Genomic DNA, 20,055 nt, shown 5'->3' on the forward strand with positions numbered 1-20,055 from the left:
ATCCTATATTAAGAGTCCATCGAAATAAAAATTGGTAATTAAATAATTTGCACTAACTCCAATTGAAGTCAGTTGCAGGGAAACCTTCACACTATCGGGTCATTTTGCACTATAGTTAGTGTAGAAATAGTTTATTACAGCTTTTCCTTGTTACTAATTAGTCATCAGTTCATTAGATTGAGGTCGGCTGACGGTTACATTCCAGTCAGTGATAAAATACTTCGCTAATAATTTATGTATACGGTCAGTATTCGTTTTTTAGTACGTATAATTATTTACTATTAGCTTTCGTCCGCGATTCCGTCTGTTTGGTATTAATAAAAAACAAAAGTGAGTAGCCTATGTGTTCTTTCAGACTATCCTCTACATCTATACCAAATTTCAAAGAAATCCATTCAGCCGTTTAGACTACAAACTCTAACAAACGTTCATCCATATTAGCATGATTAATAATATTGACTTAATTATGAAATTGTATTATAATAATATTTCAGTTTGATGGTTATTATTGCTGTTTATCGTCATCTCCTTATCCTACTCACCTTTCACGCAATCCATCCATCTCTTTCTAGGTCCACCGGTGTACCCTTCCAGTCTCATAACTAACGTTCTCACCCTTAACGTTATTATTGCTTTTATAGACAAACTTAAGGTTACTATGTAAACTTATTTATCACGGAAAATGCTACGCGACGAATAAAATGCTAGAAAATAAATAATAGAGTACTAATATTAATAATTAAATTAATATGTAGGTATGTTTATTTGTAGGTTTGTTTCCGGTTTTGACGAAGACAAATATTTTTACAGATGACAGTTCACAGTTAATAAATTAAAGCAAAAGGACATGAAACGAATATAAAATGTGTTTTCCATTCATTGGCGGAAGATACGCGTACTTGAAATTTATCCGTCGGCTCTTAATAAAAAGATCTACACCAAAAGCGCTGAAGAAATATAAGAAATTTGGCGGGAAAAAGTTAAAAGTGTCATGGCGACGAAAATATTAAGCTGGTACAAGTTTCAATGTGTTGATATTAATTTTAAATATCCAATTTAAAAAAACTTAAGCTTAGGCACTTAGTATTCGAGCTTACTTGTATATTAAAACCACTCTCACATTCTACAAAATTAAATTTATTTTAGTAGGTAATTTTTTTAATATTTTTTAATTATTGTTGTAATTTACGCGTGGATATTATTCAAAATTATTGAACTCTGTGTTCCAATTTCAAAATCAAAAATGAGGCAAAGGAAGTTTTTAAAAATCTTAGGCGTTATAGAAGAAATTTTGTTTTCAGGTTGGCAGTTTTTACAGTAATCGGGTTATGTGGTTGCCAGAAAAACAATACGAATTTACGAATTCCACGTTCATTCGACCATCACGGAATCTGCAAAAGTATGTTCTGCAACACAATAGAAGCTTTGAGTAGATTGAAGAATTGTACCGTTATTCTGGGCAACCTACACGTTGTGGTTCTTGAGAGAACCAAGCGGGATGATTTCGAAAATGTTTCATTTCCTCAACTCAAAGAGGTACCGCATTTGTTACTTCTTTTAATAAATATTACACAGAAGCGCATTCTGGGTAAATTTTCTCTATAGTAATTTTTAATGGTAGATTACAGGTTTCCTGTTGGTATACCGAGTACGTGGTTTGGAAAGTTTAGGTCAATTATTTCCAAACTTAATAAGGATCCGGGGTAATCATCTTTTTTACAACTATGCCCTCATTATTCACGATATGCCGAATCTTAGAGAGGTATGTGACGGTTTTTTAACACACAATATGAACACTTTGTTAAAATCAGTTCTAAAATCATAATCATGCAATCAGTTTTCTAAATATTAAAGGTCGCTGGCAATAGACAAGGTCAAAGTAATAGGGCAATTTGTTACAGACAGGAGTCAGGAGTCATAACCTTAAATAGTTCAGAAGGTCTATTACAATGATTCCAATTATAGTCTAATTTAATTTAAAGTGAATAAAATGATTGGGTTTAGATGTAAAAAAAGATAGGCGATATATAATCTTGTAAAGTTCTTGATGAAACTGTTATCCGTTATTTAGTTGTACAACTAAAATCGAGTAGTGTGCGCATCTCCATATAAGCTATATAGCTAGATTCCTATAATCAAAGCACGACCAAACAATTGTGCATTATTTTAGTCAAAGGTGTGCGCGTGCTCTTAGTTGTCACAGAAGATTATTTTTTCTCAATTGGGGCTTGTTGATTCTTAGTAAACCTTTTCACAGATCGGACTATACAATCTTCTCAAGATCGATAGAGGAGGTGTTATCGTATGGGGGGCCACACAAGCTTGCTGGATAGATACTGTCGACTGGCAAGCGATAGCGCCTGGATATAGACATGTTCTAGACGTGGACAAGCATGCTCAGTGCGACATTGCCTGCAGATGTTCACGGAACCCAGTTACCAATCGCTGTTGGAATATCAAGTACTGTGTTTAATGTTATTGAACAACAGTAATGATCAGTTTACTATCTTACTAGACATGGATGTAATTGTCAGTTAATTTTAAACACAAAAGGTTGAAATACATAAAAATGCTGTTCGGGAATTTGTATGATTTGATGTAAAGTTTGAATTGAACTGTTTAAATTTATCACGATAGTTTTTAAACGATTTAGATTCTTCGATTTACCACAATGATTATATATTTTCAGAAAGTGCCAACGTTTCCTCGACGGGCCAGAAGGTGAAAAATGTAAAAGCCAATGTCTCGGTTGTCGTAAGACAAATAGCAGCGATTGCTCTGTGTGCCGACACTACACGTTCAGGGGGCAATGTGTCTCCGACTGTCCCAATGGAACGTAAGTTATAGTCTTTAAGTGTTTGTTCACAATCAATGGCGTCTTGTTCAAAAATTTTACGGGTAACAAATAATATTTTATTCCTTGTACTCGTGTAGAATTTTGTTGAACGTTTTGCGTAAGTATATCCTTGTAGTGTTATTATATGACTATTAACAGAGGATCGAGAGGAATGGTGATCCATTATTATTCTTCTTTAGAGCTTGCGCACACCTGAAACTAAATTATCGCACATATAGTTTCGCTTTGATTCCTATGAGCTTATAAGGAGGTGCGCACAATGAATGACACTAAAACAATCGTCTATCGCACAGCAGTTGTGTGTTAGTTGTGCCAAAGGTGTGTGCCCGGTTTTATTAATAATATGGTTAGAGATGGTCAAGGGTCGAGAACCTCCAATATGAAGATTACGACTTCAAAGATATATTTATTTCAGTCATAATATAGAACCTACTCATAAATGAAAATGGAAATATCAACAGTTAATATAAATTGTAATTATTTCAGAGTGGTTTTACCTGCAAATTCATATTGTTTGCCCGATGAGGAATGTGTTAAGATCGGCGGATGGTCCTGGAATAATACTTGTGTATTCGAATGTCCATTGAATTACGTGAAAGTAAATATATCAAACATCTCCACCTGTGAATTCTGTAAAAACTGTACAGAGGTAAGAAAAACATTAAATAGCAGACGGTCGGTGGTTATCAAAATTTCGATTTGTTGATTATAATTATATTTTTTAAACAAAAGAATGACATTTTTCTCCGTATTTTTTTTTTTGCATTAGTAGGTTTTTGTTAATTTACTAATAATTCTTTTACCATTCTAACTAAGCTCTAGGCTTGTGCTTTATGGTTGACAATAGTCGAAAGGCGGGATTCGAACCCTCGACCGCAAGATTTAGTCCCTACCTCAAACCTTTAGGTTGTTGGCGCTTAATTTTATGGCGAAGTTTTCTTGGTAAATAAGCGAATCCTAACAGTTGTCCGATTGTTTAGTCACAGGTGTGCGCGCGCTCCAAAGCACCATAAACGGCTTTGACTGCATCGTACAATAAACGTGAATCAACATCTAACATTAAGCTTTTAAACTGAAAACGTTTACGAGATCGTTAGTTACATTTATTGTGTGCCGGGAATAACTATTTCCTTCTATTTAGAGATAAATTCACACGCAAGTTTACTACAAACTTCATTCGTTATTATTAACGTCTGCTACTGTAACAAATACCACAATACTTGCACCTTCATTTAGTATTTAATGCTATTTATAAGCTTTCATAACCTTCCATTGTTTTGTAGGTTGTATTCTTCGTAATAAGTTCTGTAAACTTTCTACTTTCCTTTATTTTAATGTGTTCTTGTACAGAAGCTATCAGGTTGAAATTTATCATTGTCTTCATCACCCTGTCCCTTTTCTACTTCTAGAGGTTTTCGTCCTCAACGTTAACTATCTTTCGAAATCTCGGTCATCACTTCCTCCTTGATCATGACACCTTTCACGAAATCTATTCATATCTTTCTAGATTTATCTCTACCGGTAAGGTAAGTTTATATAAAATTTATTCTTTTAGGTATGCGGCAGTCAGTTAATTAAAAACCTAGAAACGATACAGCTAGCAGGTCGCTGTATCTACATTAACGGCTCGTTGACAATTCACGTGTCATCCATACCAGAAGCCGTGACCGAGTTGAGACTGTACCTCAGTGAATTGAAAGAGGTATTTGAGTACATACTCATTTATGGTTCCGTTCAAATGACGTCATTAGATTTCATGCCTTCACTCAGACGGATTAGGGGACAAAAGTTAGAAAGCGGAAGATTCAGTCTTGTTGTATACAATATGCCAAACCTTCAGTCGCTATTCATAGGTAATGTTACACAGAATCTAAAAGTTGATAACGGAACGGTGAATTTCTATGGAAACCCAATGCTATGTATGCGGCATATAGAGGAACTATTAAAAGTATTTCCAACGCAACCAAATGAAATTGATCTACTTCAGGGTATGAACGGATACAGCGGTGGTTGTCAAGAAATATCTTTGGAGCTTCGTGTTGTTGTAATAAATGAAACATCAGCGCTTGTCAGATTTCTACCCATATCCGATCCTTTTGTGCAATATACAATCCTTTACGTATTATTACCTCCAGGTAATTCTACGAAATTCGTACCGGAGAGTTGTAGCGAATCGGAATGGTTTGTGTTAGACGTTCCAACTGTATCTAACCAGCTAGTGGAAATTCAACTAACATCATTGCACCCAGCTTCTAATTATGCAATTTGTGTTGAAACGTATGACCCTGTTCATCGGAATCTTGCAAGAAGTTCAATTCTTAGTTTCCAGACCCATATTGGAAAACCGCAACCACCGTTCATCTTGGAACTAGTCGCCTCTTCATCGCAAAATGTAGTTATACGTTGGGTAGATCACAAGGATTATAAATCTCATATCGTACGTTATGAATTGGATGTGAATTTAATAGAAATTCGTTCTAAAGATATTGCAGCAAGAGATCACTGCAAACACAAAGATGAAGATTACGATGAACTAGACTATTCAAGACATGCGGTTGTTTCGAGACCGCCTCCAAATTACGACAAGGGTTGCAAATCTATGTGCGGAGTTCTATCATCAGTAACAGAAGGAGCTTTGATTGAAGAACATTTTGATATATGCAGCAGTTATACTTTAGACTGTGACTCCGAAAATATCATAAGAAAGAATGAAACTTATGGAAAATATATTAAAAGTTCATCGATTAATATAAATAGGCCTGGAAACGTATACCAAGTGGGAGGACTAGCACCATTTCGTGATTACAAATTTAATTTGCGAGCTTGCACGGACAGTCATTGCAGTAGATCGGCCAGAAATGTTGTAAGAACGTTACGTAAGAAAGATGCAGATATTCCAATTATCACTTTTTCTGATGCGAATTCAGACGGATTCATAACTGTACATTGGAATCCACCTATCGAAACGAATGGTCCCATATTATCCTATAACATAGAGGTTTTGCCGAAATTGAGTTCAAACGATATTAATTATTTAATTCCTCAATCGTGGTGTACATCTAGAAATAAGACAAGTTTGACAGTAAAGTCTGAATTAGCCAAAAAATATATTGTAAGAGTGTGTACAACGACTTTGGGATCGAGTAAATCTTGTAGTGAATGGAAAAAGACACTTGTGACTGTAACGACAAAAAAAGTTCCGACGTGGTGGTGGAGTGGTATTTTTTATGGTGTTCTTTTGTACTTTATTTCTACAGCATTTGGATGGTTTTTCAATAAGAGGAGAGGTAATACAGATAGAATGCTGTTGATAGACAACGGCTTGAATTATGCGAATGAAACGGATCCTCCTAGTTTCATGATGAGAGATTTAGCACCGAGTTATTCCATTCCATTACGTGATACGCCGCTAGATTAGAACGAATAAGTTATTTTATTTTGTGGAGTTTTTAATGTCAGTATTGTACGAGTCTATTTGTTTTGTTAACAGATTCTTCATCATTAAAGTTCTCTATATTTTCGTCTGATTTTTTACTATCTGTCATGTTTAATGTTAAAATCTAGGGTAATTAATATGCTGAAAATTTGTAGTGTGAAGTTATAATTTCATTCTTCACGTTCAAATCTCAACAATTCTTGTATTGTTTAATGTAAGACCAAGTACATTTTCCTAATACCTTTCAATAAAATTAAAACGACTGTAGATGTTTCATACGATGCGAGATTGAATTACAACTTTCTCCCGTTCTGAGCTTCGAATATTAAGGCCATGAAATTTTGAATTATACGAAATTAATCCTTTTAAAGCCTTTATAAAGACAAGCGACAATAACCCGGTCAAAATGGTTACCGAGGGACGAATGTAATTTAATGTAATTAGCTTTAGAATCTTATTCAATGAATACAATACGAATGAAGAAATTTGTAACCTTTTTATTCAATAATAGAATTATTCTAACTTTAAGATTATGCTATCATAAACGTAAAGTAATTAAAAATAACAAATAAAGTCTGTTGGTTAAAAGAATAATTGCATTCTGAATGCTTGATGAAATCAATTTTTAAATATACCACAAAGTAAGCCTGCAACGGAATTCATTCGAGAAAAAAATACAAAAATCGGTTGCTCGTTTGCGAGATTGCGTTTAAAATTTTACTACCTCCATGAATTTGTATCGATATTTCGTTGTTCGTTGAGAAATATAAAACGAGACACGTCACCGATACAAAAAACCCCGGCCTAATTTATAAAGGAAAATAATTAGCTAATTTGTGTTGACTAGAGATCTTTTCATAGCACGTCTTCAAGACAGCCACGTTGACGGCTTACCTTAATTAAAACGATCCGTTACCGTCAGTTAAGTTTTGTGAATAGCTAACACGGTACATAAATGAAAATTCAAAGCTAAAAAATATCAGAAGGCCGATAAGAGGAGTTGCAGAAGTAACAAAATATTGCAGCATTCTTAAAGTAAAAAAAAGGTTGGTTGTAAAGAATACATGATCTATCTGCAATACTGTAAATTTGTCTATTTTACACCTAATTGTTAAATCTAGTAAAATTATCTTAAAGTAATTGTTATTTTTTTAAAATCTACTAAGTATTTCTACCATGAATTTTGTAAAATTCTAACAGAAAAATAAATAGCCTAGTTATCAAGCACACAATTCCAACAAAACTCGTCCTTCGCTTCCATTAAACGAGATTAAAAACCTTCTACGCTCTAATCACTCAGAATTCGTTCCAATGAACATTACCTGAGGTAAATTTTACAATTTGAGACTTCTGAAAATTATCTATAATCTCTTAATCAAATCAGGGTTAAAAGGATTAGTAAAAGCTTTTTTATAGAAAAAATTATTGCCACTTGAATTAGACAATAGACATCTGCAATTGGGAATGCGCTGTTTACCTTTAATCGACAGTAGAGGGGATGTGTAGTAAGAGGTTCATCTTCACCACCATTTCCTTCTTTGTAAAAAAAAGAGTGGCTAGAAATGAAAAAAATTAGGCCTGTAGGTGACATGGTCATTGTAACAGTTAGTTTCCTCTGTGTTAAAAATATTGTTTTTTACATTTTTTAAATGAGCGGGATGACAACATTTTTATTTTAATTATTCTCGAACGATGTCGCGAGCAACAGCTAGTTAATCATAATTTTAAATTAAATTCCATTACCAGTTTGGAAGCAGTTACTGTCGCCGCTCGGTTTAACATGAAAGATGTTTAACAAGATTTATTTCATTCGTTAGTTACAAACGGTCGAGAACTGAAATAAACTTAGTTTTAAATAAATGTATTTATGTAAATCATAAAGTTTTAACTATATTTTCAAAGAGGCACTTAAGTTTAGTTCCCATTTTCTAAGGTTAGGTGATAAATGGATACCGAAATAAAAATATACTTCTGTCCCACTTGACTACTCCTAATTATAAAACTTTCTCATTTCATGATAAAACTCACAGAACGTAACAATGTCACTTTTAAATGTATCAGTTCCGTTTGAAAGCTGAAAGGATGGGGAAACTAAAAATTATGATTGTGTCTATTAAATTATAATGCTGCCCAGTCCTGGATTAACAATTCTACAAAGACCAGTCTACAGAATGGATCTGTCTATAATTTATTCGATATTAACTTTTAATCAAATTCATTTACAATTACTTAAATGTTTAACTAAAATCTATCCCAGTACCTGTGGAAATTAGGTATCGAGTGTCCAATTTTAATGGTATCGTTTTTCTTAGGAATCAGATATGTGCGGAAAAATGCATTGCAGTAAAACATTGTTTGTTTAGTGCGGTGGAGCTACCACTCCGACCGTACTAATGGGTTTTAAAGCACCGTCTATATTTCAAGTCTCCCTCTGAGGTGCACTAGGATTTGTTTCTCTGGCTTCATCCATTAATTTTTGTATCATTCCCTCGTCTCTGTTGTAGTTTCATGAGATTGTAACAAAAATGAGTTACGTTTCTATAGGTCAATGATTTCTCTTACAAAATTTTCTTAATTTTTCATTCCCCGTTAGTGTCAATTTTTGAGTTTGCAATTTTTCCGTGAAGCCTGCGATTTCCACATGGATTATTTGAGGAATCTCTGCTTTTAGTGTAACAAGAGAAAAAGACGCCATTGAAACTTTTGTTGTTACAAAGCTCGCGAGAATTTTGAGTCAGAATTTTGGTTTCAGCCATTCCGATATGCTGTGATTGACTTACCTCTTATAGTAGTTATATTAAATCATAACACTGTGTCTTTCTGCTTCAATTTAACTTCAATATGTCAGGAATTTTATGTTATTGCCAATTAAAAATGTTTTCTTAACAATTTCAACATTTGTTGAATAATGGTTTTAGTTTGTTTTCAAGTGGAATGAATGCATTCTTTCGATCTTGGCTTATCGATGTGATTTTTCAAGTTGAGGTAGATTTTTCAAACTAACATTGCTTAAAGTGGAGCTAAATTTTGCACCAAAGTTTCTAACAAAAGCGCTTGAATGGAAAGAATACTTATTTCTTGGTTTTCTGTACTTTTGTTCGAAAGTTAAGAATTTAAAAATATTTTTTATTCGATAATCAATTTATTGAAAACAAGACTTACTAAAATTTACCCAAAAACTTTGATGTTTTGATTCGCGAAGGGTTTTATAATAAACTGAGTCATGTAAAAATGTTCACAGTAGTATAGATTGGAATAGAAGGTATATTGAATGTAAAAAAAATATTTTTTTACAAAGTAAATAAAACCCCATATAAATCTCGTTGACTTGAAATGGATGGACTTAAACCGTAAAGGGAAAAGCAAATCGGTTTACGAGTGCAAATATTCATTTCGTTGAACATCTCACGCTTCGATGCAGTGTCGAGTGTCGACCGTTCTAGAGATTTGCCTAATCGGCCGCCATCGCCGCACGAGAGGTTAGCGTGTTAACGCATTGACATACATTGCCACCTGAATACATAATCTGTTAGATCCGTTCAATAAATTAAATTACATTTATACAAGCAGATTTTTATATTTTGTGATAGTACCAATTGTTTTGTAGGCCACGCCTGTAGAAAAGGAACAAGCAATTATCAAGTTTTGCCGCTTAGATGGAAAAAGGCTACAGGTGGAAACAATTTAACGGAATAATTCTAGGTACCGCAGTCTTAAAATGCTAAGTAACTATTGTTTGGTACTATAACAGTTCAGGAAGAAATACAAATTGTTAGGTGAGTTCTCGGTACGCTATGAAATGCCGTATAACATTAAATTACTAAGCAAAAGGAAACAGAGCGGTTCCGCATGTTTACACGGAGTTTTCTCATTATTCTTAACAAAACAAAACAACACTTGTCTTATTTAGAGTGGCCAAACTTTTCCAATTTTCTTCTTTATTTATTAAATAGCAAGAAAATATATTTATGTCATTGTGGTCAAAAACTACACCTGTTAGCATAAATGGCGTATCCCATTTTGTTAATTTGAAATATCTAAAGTAAAGTTAAAGAAAGCAGTAATATACACAGTCCCAAAAACATGTACTAGTAATAAAATTATGAAAATAACGTAGTAGACGTTAGTTAGATATTTTCATTTTAACTGACTCCAAAGAAAAAAATTGTATTTTTATATTTTGTATGTATTGAAGTAGCTCAAAAACTACTGGATACTAAATTAAAAATTCTTTCACCGTTAAAAAGGTAATTTATAGTTATTATAGGCTTTTTTATTTCATGCGGACAAAATCGCGAGCAACATCTACTTACAAGTAAATTCAAAATTTGGAAAAAAAATTACATCGTTTATAGCAATTTTTGTAAGATAATATAGACATGGTCACACTATTCATCCCAAGAATTTACGTTACCGACTGAAAACTTCCCTAAGTTATTCTTGTGCGCGAATTAATGTAAAAACTATGAGACAGTTGTCTTTGACATTATCAGTCGTAGCAAATTGTGCAACTAGTTAGTTACTTTTATAAATTCATTTTATTTACAATAACTTCTAGAAGATAAAAATAGTCTCTTAAAAGTATTATTTTGCTCAACCATCGTTTATTCTTAACTTGCGTTTACCGCAACATGTATATGAAAATATATTAACTTCCTTTTTTTTATTGAACAGGAGCGCGTGCACCATTGATCAAACTATCGCACAACTGTTTAGTAACTCTTTGATTCCTATGAGATTATATGGTGAGCACACTACTCGGTTTTTAGTTGTGCCAGTTGTGCAGTTAAATTGGCTGCGGAACAATCGACAACCGTACAACAATTGTGCAATAGTTTAGTCAAAGGTGTGCGCCCGCCTTAACGGTATAATATTGCAGTGGAAACTAACTTAAACTTGCGCCCTCTGCCAACGTATGTATGTCTTATTATTTTTTCCAATACACTTAATGTATTACGATTGGTTTGTTGTGAGTTAAAGTTTAAATAAATGCATAAAACCAGAGCATTTGTGCACACACTCAAGGGTATCTTGACATAAATCTTGATACCGCAATAAATAACGCCTCAAATGCCACATAATGTGGGCGCTAATATCCGCACGCTTAACAAACAGCCAATATGGAAATGAAGAAAATTTATTGAGTGCTTGTGAAACTAGGCCGCGATAACGTAGTCGACGTTTACATTCATATAATTACGTTTATTCTAGAATATTCCATTTTCTCGTATTACAATAAAGTAGAGAAATATGAAGACAAATCATAAATATAGTTTTAGATTACGTTCGTATTCGCAATCGGTTTCGATTCCATAGATTGTAAAATATGGCCACAAACTGTCTAACCTCTTTACATTTTGGTTTTTGTTAACAATACAAAATGTATCAGTAGGCGATTGAACCCTGATTTAGGAAATCCGAAGACTTCCGCTCATCTTGACTAAAATAAAATGTTCTTAGATAAAACTTAGTATTGATATAAAGATTATTTTTGAAATCCGCTCGTAAAGATACGTGTATGTAGTCTTCATCTATATATGTTGTTCTTACGTCAAAAGAACAGATATTTCTAAAATGAAGTAGGCAATTTATTCCAGCGTTCTCGTTTAACTTATTTACGTAGCTTTCACGAGCTCACGTGTATTTTAAAATTAATTAAACATTCCTGGAATCCTTTTAACGGGTATACTTTATAATCATGTACAGAATTAAATTATTCACTCTTCCCTAATCAATACACAGAGGTTAAACAAGAAAAAGTTTATAAAAAATTATCCCGAGTAAAAGTTTTAGGCAGTCCGTATTTTAGCTCTACTGGTCTAGTAGGTGAGATTTCTACAGTCCTCTTTTTAGCACTGTTGGGAGATGGGATTCAAACCCTATGTTAAGGCCGTGTGTCTAAGGCCCTGGGCGGTCGCCCAACGGCCCTGCTTTGAGAATAAAGTTTTTAAAGGAGTTACTCAAATAGTTCACTTTTAATTTACTCTAATGAGCATAAATTATTTAAGATTCGACGTTAACTAATAGCTAACATTTTTAATGTATAATTAATTCACATTTTACTTGTATCTAAATAAAAACTATTTCATTATCCCGTAGGGTCGGCGCAGCAGGTTTTTGTACTCCACGTAACTCTATCATACGTCATCTCAGTCATCACTCCCTTTTTGATCATGTCACCTTTTACGCAATCCATCCATCTCTTTCTAGGTCTACCTCTACCGATGTACCCTTGCACACTCATAACTAACGTTCTCCTTGTAACGTACGATACATCCCTCCTCATAACATGCCCATAACACGCTAACCTTTTACTCCTTACTTTCTCTACTACTGGGGCTACTCTCAAACTTCCTCTAATAAAAACTATTTGTTGTATCTAAAGTATTGTGAAACATTACACAAGTTGCTACCACAAGCTTGAGAATTTAATCAGATTAAGTTTATGAAGCTAAGCTACGCCTGCTCTACAAACTGAACTAATTGAAATTGAGTCTCTAAATAAATATAATAGATTAGTATTTTAAAGATTTTATAACGTTTCCTTTGACTTTAAGAACATGTGTTTTGTAATGTTGTTTTCGTTGTGATTTTATTGGTTAGCTGTTCCCGTGCGATTTCGTCAGCATAAAAATATTTTATGGTTTACATGTGTCAAATTGTCATTTGCAAATGTCAAAATGACATGATATGTCAAAACTTGGCAATCTTGCTTCCTTGATGTTGGCAACAACTTATGGTCTCTTTCCTATATTAGGGTTTTTATCCAAAATATTTACCCCCTAAGTTTAATGGCGTGAAAATGTATAGCCTAAAGCATGACGTAAGTATAGGGCTTTTCATTAAAAAAGGATTATTCAAAAATATGCCGTAATTGCTGACATCTTAGGCAACAAAGAAGTGTGTGTTTACGCTTTATTATAATAGTATAGATAGTATATGTAGATGTCAAAGACAAGAACAGCATAGTTCTTACAGGTATTGTACATTTTTCCGGGATCAAATGTAGTCTAGTGCATAAGATATTCTAAACTATGTTTCCAATAAAGATTTTGTTAAGTTACCTATGTTCAACATCCTTACATGCATACTTTCGATATTAAAGTATATTAAAATACAACCGAATGGGATCAGTTACTACAAATACTGTGACATAAAATATTCCATTTCGTACAGTAAAACAATCATGGAATTTATATTCAACATACAAGTTCAGTGTACACTTAATCCGTTTTCAATTTATATTAAAATGTTGGTAGTAAATTTGTTTCACACAACGTTGATGCACAATTTGATATTCTCAAAAGATAATTTTAATAGAATCGCGGTGGTGCTGAAATTAGTTGAGGCGAATAACACGATACTACAATTACACTACTAAATTTTGTTCTCAAATAGACGCAGGACGAAATATTATCTGTGTTGTGTTACCCTTTTGTGGTAGACGTTTTTTTTTTAAATATCTATATAAAACCCTGAAGTTACATATCGTTTCTTTGTAACTCATATAAAAAGGAGGAGGTTTTCAATTGGTGTGTATGTTTTTTTTTAATTTTAGATATTAAATAACTTTGCACTGGTTGTTTGAATTTCAAAAGTTTTTAATCGATAGCTAGTGCGTGGCATTTTCATAGTACAAGTAATTCATTTCATATACATTTTAAGCTTTAATCAGAACAGATTTACAAATTACATTTACTGGAAAAGACAAATTTATTCATAACACAGTATTATCATTAGAAATTCAGTTATTCAAAACTATGTACTTATTCATTTACATTTCGAAATTGGACAATATGAACGATGAGGTAAACTTAAACAGAATCAATCAGTTTCAGCGATGAAAAGCAAATTGTAATTAGAAGTTACAGTATGTAGAATATTAATTTAGATCTTCGATAATTAATTTTAAAGCAATGGTTTTGAATGGTTCTGATTAGGACAGAACAAACTGAAATGATAAAGCAAAGTCCTCAATTGCCACGTAAGGGGAAACGCGAGGGGCGTCCATCCAGGACTGATGACTTAGTGCGAATGGCGGGAAGCCATTGGATGCGGAAGACAGAGGACCGTATTTAGTGGTAATTGGGAAGGCCAAGAGCGTCGGTGGCTCAGTGGTTTAAGCACTTGACTTGTAATCTACAGGTCTTGGGTTCGAATCCCGCCGCCATGTACCAATGTGATTTTCGATTTTTCGAATTTTCATATGTACATAATTTACCCGACGTTCTTACGGTGAAGGAAAACATCGTGATGTAACCTGCACATATCGGCGAAGAAATTCAAAGATATGTGTGAAGTCAACCAACCCGCACTTGGCCAGCGTGGTTGACTATGGCCTAGTCACCCTAACTTTAGGGTAGGCTCCGAGCCCCTCGGTGGGGACGTATAGTGAGCTGGTGATGATGGGAAGGCCAAAAGTAAGCATGTAAAGACTGTTATTGATTAATTATGTTAAATCTGAAATGTAAATCACGACTTGTTTCTCTTTCAAGAAAATAATGACGTAAATATAAGCCATCAATACAATCAGTAAAACATTTAGATAGTTTGAAAAATGCCTAATCAGATTACAAATGTAATAGACCTGCCATTTGTAACTCAATAGGGAACTCTTTACTAACATTTTTTTCAATTCATTAAAAATGTATAAATTGAGTGTGTATCAAACCATTACTGTTGTTTAAAGTCTTTAGTTGGATGTTTAGCTTTTTATTTAATAATTTAAAAGGAAAAAATATTACCATAACATATCAAAGGAAGTAACGCCCACAAAATGTTATAGAAATTGTTTATATGTACGACGAAACGGTTAATTTGGAGATTATTATATTGTTATATTATAGGTTATAATGAATATTATTTTATACAAAATCGCATAATATTATAACTTAGTGGTTCTGTAGTTTTTTTTTTAATATAAGATGGCAAACGAGCAAGCGGCCACCTGAATCCACCGAAATGGAAAGCGAACGCTGCCCATAAACATCCGCAATTGCAAATGAGGAGGAGACGAACATAAAGATGACATTTCCCCTTCCTATGCATCTCCTCCAACGTCAAATTCACTTTTCATTCTCATCCTTTCTTAAGAACATGGTGGAAAGGATTAAAATTAGGCCTCCGGCACCACACTCATCAGACGAAACGCGGAATTGCTTCCACTTCTCGTCCGTTTTCTGTGTGGTCTTGGAGTTAATTAGAAAAGTACATTTAGAACCACTAACAGTACAATCTCCTTTTTTTTGCTTTTAGATATTGTGATGATGATCCCTAATTTAGTTGACTACTTTAATATTTATAAATTAAACAGTAAAAAAATAGTTTAGTTTCCATTCTATAGTAGACAGGCTTCTAACCAATATAAAAATAATATTTAAAATGAATCACTTAAATTATTTTCCTAAAGAATATGCAAGACCTATTGAAATATCTTTCAGTTTGCTGAACAATTTGAATATAACGTTTTTCGAATATGATACTCCGAGATGGAAGAAAATATTAAGATTTCTAATGTTGGTACCTCCTTTGATAATTCATATTACAACAATGACTTTATACGCGAGTAAAATATTTAAAAATGAATTGAATATATCAGAATTAGCAAATATCGTTCCTGTTTACTTAATTTGCATACAATGTAAGTTACTCTACTTTTAATATTTTTTGTTATCAAGTGCAATTGTAGAAAAGTTACTAATAATTTTATTACTTTTAAAGAAAAAATACACAGATCGAATGTAGCTATTAAAAACGTTTTGTAGGATTTATTTCAAATCGAGTACTTTAATAATGGATACTTTAAGTATGTGTCAATATAATTGTGAAACTGGATTTTTGCAGCTCTTTTACGTGTAGCAATCATGATTTATAAGAAAAAAGATATTGTAAATTTCATTGATGATTTAGGATTGATTTGGAGGACATCTGACAGAAACAATCAGCAAATTGAGAAGAAAAGACGGCTCGTGAAACAATTAAAATTTTGGCAAACAAGTAAACATTTACAATTTTCATTTCGTTATAGCCAATAAATTTATTTTTAATAGTATAAGTAGAAAAATTAAAATTCAATTTCAGGACTTACAAACCAAGTTAGAAGAAATCTTAAACTCACGACTATGTACATATATTTAGTACTAGCTTTCGCCTACGACTCCGTCTGCGTGGAATTAAGAATTAACAAAAGAAACTAGCCTATTTGTTCTTCCAGACAACATGCCATATTTCATTGAGATACGTTCAGCCGTATAGGCAACAAACTCCAACAAACATCCATCCATCCATGTAAACTTTCGCATTTATAATATTAGTAAGAAGTACTAGACTCGTCCGCGACTCCGTTTGCGTGGAATTAAAAAAAATTAAAAGCGAGTTCCTATGTTTTCTAGACTATCCTCCACGTCCATGTCAAATTTCATCAAGATCTGTTTAGCCGTTTAGGTTACAAGTTCTAACAAACATCCATTCATCAATCTAAACTTTCGCATTTATAATATTTATATGATAAATATGAAGTATGCGTATAATAGAATTATCTTAATTTCAGTGTATTACTGGATCGATATATCTGGCTCCTGGGAATATGTTTTCGCGCCATTAGTGTCAACAATCATAAGGATTTTTATATTAAAACAGAACTTTACATTTGCACTACCAGTTGGTTGTGTTTATCCATTCGATCCTACTTCTAATTGGTTTAAATATTTAGCCACGTATACATTCCAAGCTATTAACGGTAGTATTTCTTGTATTTGTTTATTTTTTATGTCAATACGGAAAACAAGCACGTCATCTAGGGTTAAGTGTTCGCTGCCAATAGAAAAATGTAACATCATAGTTGTGTTGCACTTATTTACATTGGATAAAGAAGGTGAGGAAGGAGGAGTACTGAGAAATCTACACACGTCATAGGGCCCACTGTCTACAACCACGTCACAGCGGCTACCAGCCTCGCGTCATTTAAAAATAAACTTTAGTCAGTCATGGCTAATATAAAAAGCCTTCTACAGTGTCGAGGAATTTTATCTATCATAATGATTATTTTAAGTACACAATTTTCATTCAGAATGTCTATTAAGTTTTTTATTTTTAACATTATGACTTGTAATTCGCTTTTTTTTTATAACATAAGATGGCAAACGAGCAAGCGGCCACCTGAATCCGCCAAGATGGCGAAGCGACCGCTGCCCATAGACATCTGCAATTGCAGATGCGTCGCCTACCCTTATCCGACGGAGGAGGAGACGCACTTAAAGAGGATATTTCCTCTTCCTATGTATCTCCGCCATCGTCAAATCCACTTCCCCTTCCCATCCTCTCATAAGAAAAGGGTGGTAAAGAGAAAGGGACTTAAATTAGGCCTCTGGCACCACACTCATCAGACGAAACACGGCATTGGTTCCATTTCACGCCTGTCTTCTGTGTGGTCGTGGTATTACACCGGGCGTTCCGGCCCATTCGTGCTAAGATGGTAAAGCGGGCACTACCACTGTTAATGAGTAAACGCTTACAAGACAATAAAACATTTGTCTTTGGAGGTAGACCGGAAAAGACTCCTTTTTGTTCTCTGTGATTTTCACCTCTTTTACCATTCTTGTTTGAAAAGGATAGAATTGGAAGGAGAATTTAAGTTTAACCAAGTAGTTTTTTTTCTAGTTCTTCGTTACTCATGGTTTTATATAGGCATTGAATACATGATGGTAAGTTTATGCGCCAACCTAGCTATAGAATTTTCTATATTACGTGAAGATTTACTTCGGGTTATACCACGAGCGAATTCAGAGTCACATTCTACGGAAACGGATTCAAGGGATTCCGAAAGAATTTTTATTCAAGATTTTGTACGTCGAGATCAAAAGCTTATAAGGTAAAATTATTTTAATCAAATTCACAGACACATTGGGCTAACATTACCGAAATATTTGTGAAAAATGTTTTCTTATCTCTCTCATTCTGGTACTGGAAAAAGAGATGTCAATATATTCTACACGTTCTAAGTCTACATTATTGGAGTGTGGTTAAAGAATTGTAAATAAATTTTTTCTGTATTTAATAGTTTTTTTTATATTAAAGCTTGGCAGACATATTGGATGATGTGTTCAACAAGATTGTTTTCGTTCATATCGTGATCGTCACCATTACAGTCGGATTTTTCGCATTCGCTACTACGGTGAGTACTTAATCTTGCGTAATAGTTATACTCGTAATAAACGAAATTCTGCAGTTTTTTTCATAATTTCTTCATGCTCAACTATGATTAAGTCAATCTGGTCACTTGAAAGTGTTTTGTTAGTTCTGTATTTGATCTTTAGTTGTCGCTGTGACTCGGGTTTTATTTTTTTTGCAGGTGGGAACTGGTATGGTAGGAAAAGCAAATAATATCGTCGGAAGTGTAGCGATATTGTCCACAGCTTATGTCGTTTGTTATTACGGTGAAATGTTAAAAGAAGAGGTTTGTTGTTTACTGGCTATTAGAATTATAACCGTTATTTTGCGATATTCTTTTGTTTTATGCAATACTTAAGGCTTAGACTAAACTGTCGCACAATTGTTGTGCGATTGTCGATTGTTTCGCAGCCAATTCGATTGTTTAGTTGCACAACTAAAAATCAGGTAGAAGTCATACCTGCCATATATCATACCTGCATATAAGCTCATAGAAATCAAAGTGCGACTAAAAAGTTGTGCGACTTTTTAGTCAAAGGTGTGCGATCGGTCTAACTATTTACTATACTAAATTTGTTTTGTATTTGCACTTTTAAAGACTTTCTGTGTATTGGGAGGTAATATTTCTTGCTTATATAATATTTTAAGAGTTCCGGTATAGCTGATGCGGCGTATGCTAGTCTATGGACTAAAGGAGATATTCGATATCAGAAAATTATATGCTTTATAATAACACGGTGAGTAAAGTATAAATTAACTAATCACCACACAGGGCTTCTAATTTAAATCTATTAGCAGTTCTGGGTATGAAAGTAGCCATGCGTTCGTAACCACTTAGTGGAAAATGGTCTAACAAAATAAGTTGCCGCTTTATGTTACTAAATTAATGTAATACGAGTTATTGAATATTGAAAGGAGGAACAAAAGGAGATAACAAAGGAATACGAATTAACTTATGTCGTTCAGATTAATGAAATACTCAAAGCCGTTGTTAAGAGCATTTAAAAAAACATGCATGTATGGATGTACAAATGTAGAAGTCCATAGTTTCTGTATACACCTCTGGGTTGTGAGCGTGATTATGTTGTTATTTAATACTGCGTAATTTTAATAAGAGTTCTGCTTTTGCTTTGTTTCACTCATATATGAATTAATGTTGTTTGTTTTATTCTAATTCTTGTTTATGGCTCTCCCTCAGCGGATTGGGCCAGTATTTATTGCTAATTGTTAAAAAGATAGTTTATCTTTTGATAGGTCGCAAAAGCCTTGCTGTCTGACATCATTGAAACGAGTGCCCGTTACTCTAAATATGTTTAGTAAGGTACATGTTTTTATATATATAATTTTTATATTTTTTATTTCTCAATGTTTCTACAGGAATATTATTTTTCAGATACTAAGTACAACATGGTCTTATTTTTCATTAATAACTACTATTTACTCGAGTGATGATAATGCAAACTGAGATTACAATACGTGCACGATAACATGATAGCTAATTTAGCTCTTCATGTACACGAAAATAATATTTTATCTCTTCATAGTGAACACTTACTAAAGTTATTTTTAACAATTCAGCTGCAGCTATATTTAT

The 20,055-nt window shown here is 33.5% G+C and overlaps 2 protein-coding genes across 3 annotated transcripts; both read left to right on the forward strand.

Moving 5' to 3' along the window:
* The first annotated feature begins 56 nt into the window (after positions 1–56).
* On the forward strand, positions 57–6,378 carry LOC106108942 (insulin-like peptide receptor). Of its 2 annotated transcripts, none has more exons than XM_013290305.1 (8): positions 57–243; positions 772–1,014; positions 1,302–1,536; positions 1,622–1,762; positions 2,258–2,460; positions 2,690–2,836; positions 3,344–3,506; positions 4,413–6,378. In XM_013290305.1, the coding sequence occupies exons 2-8, from the start codon at positions 992–994 to the stop codon at positions 6,273–6,275; spliced, it is 2,775 nt and encodes a 924-aa protein (XP_013145759.1). In that variant the 5' UTR covers positions 57–243; positions 772–991; the 3' UTR covers positions 6,276–6,378. The 2 variants fall into 2 exon arrangements, with proteins under 2 accessions (XP_013145759.1, XP_013145760.1); XM_013290306.1 differs by having other exon boundaries at positions 811–1,014.
* A 9,750-nt stretch (positions 6,379–16,128) lies between these two features.
* Positions 16,129–20,055, forward strand: LOC106108943 (odorant receptor 85b-like). Its single transcript, XM_013290307.1, has 8 exons — positions 16,129–16,289; positions 16,843–17,031; positions 17,952–18,162; positions 18,369–18,465; positions 18,643–18,747; positions 19,110–19,198; positions 19,716–19,782; positions 19,855–20,055. Exons 1-8 carry the CDS (start codon positions 16,157–16,159, stop codon positions 19,924–19,926), a joined length of 963 nt encoding a protein of 320 aa, XP_013145761.1. The 5' UTR covers positions 16,129–16,156; the 3' UTR covers positions 19,927–20,055.

Source organism: Papilio polytes, unplaced genomic scaffold (assembly GCF_000836215.1).
Source record: "Papilio polytes unplaced genomic scaffold, Ppol_1.0 DF821400.1, whole genome shotgun sequence".
NCBI lineage: Eukaryota > Metazoa > Arthropoda > Insecta > Lepidoptera > Papilionidae > Papilio > Papilio polytes.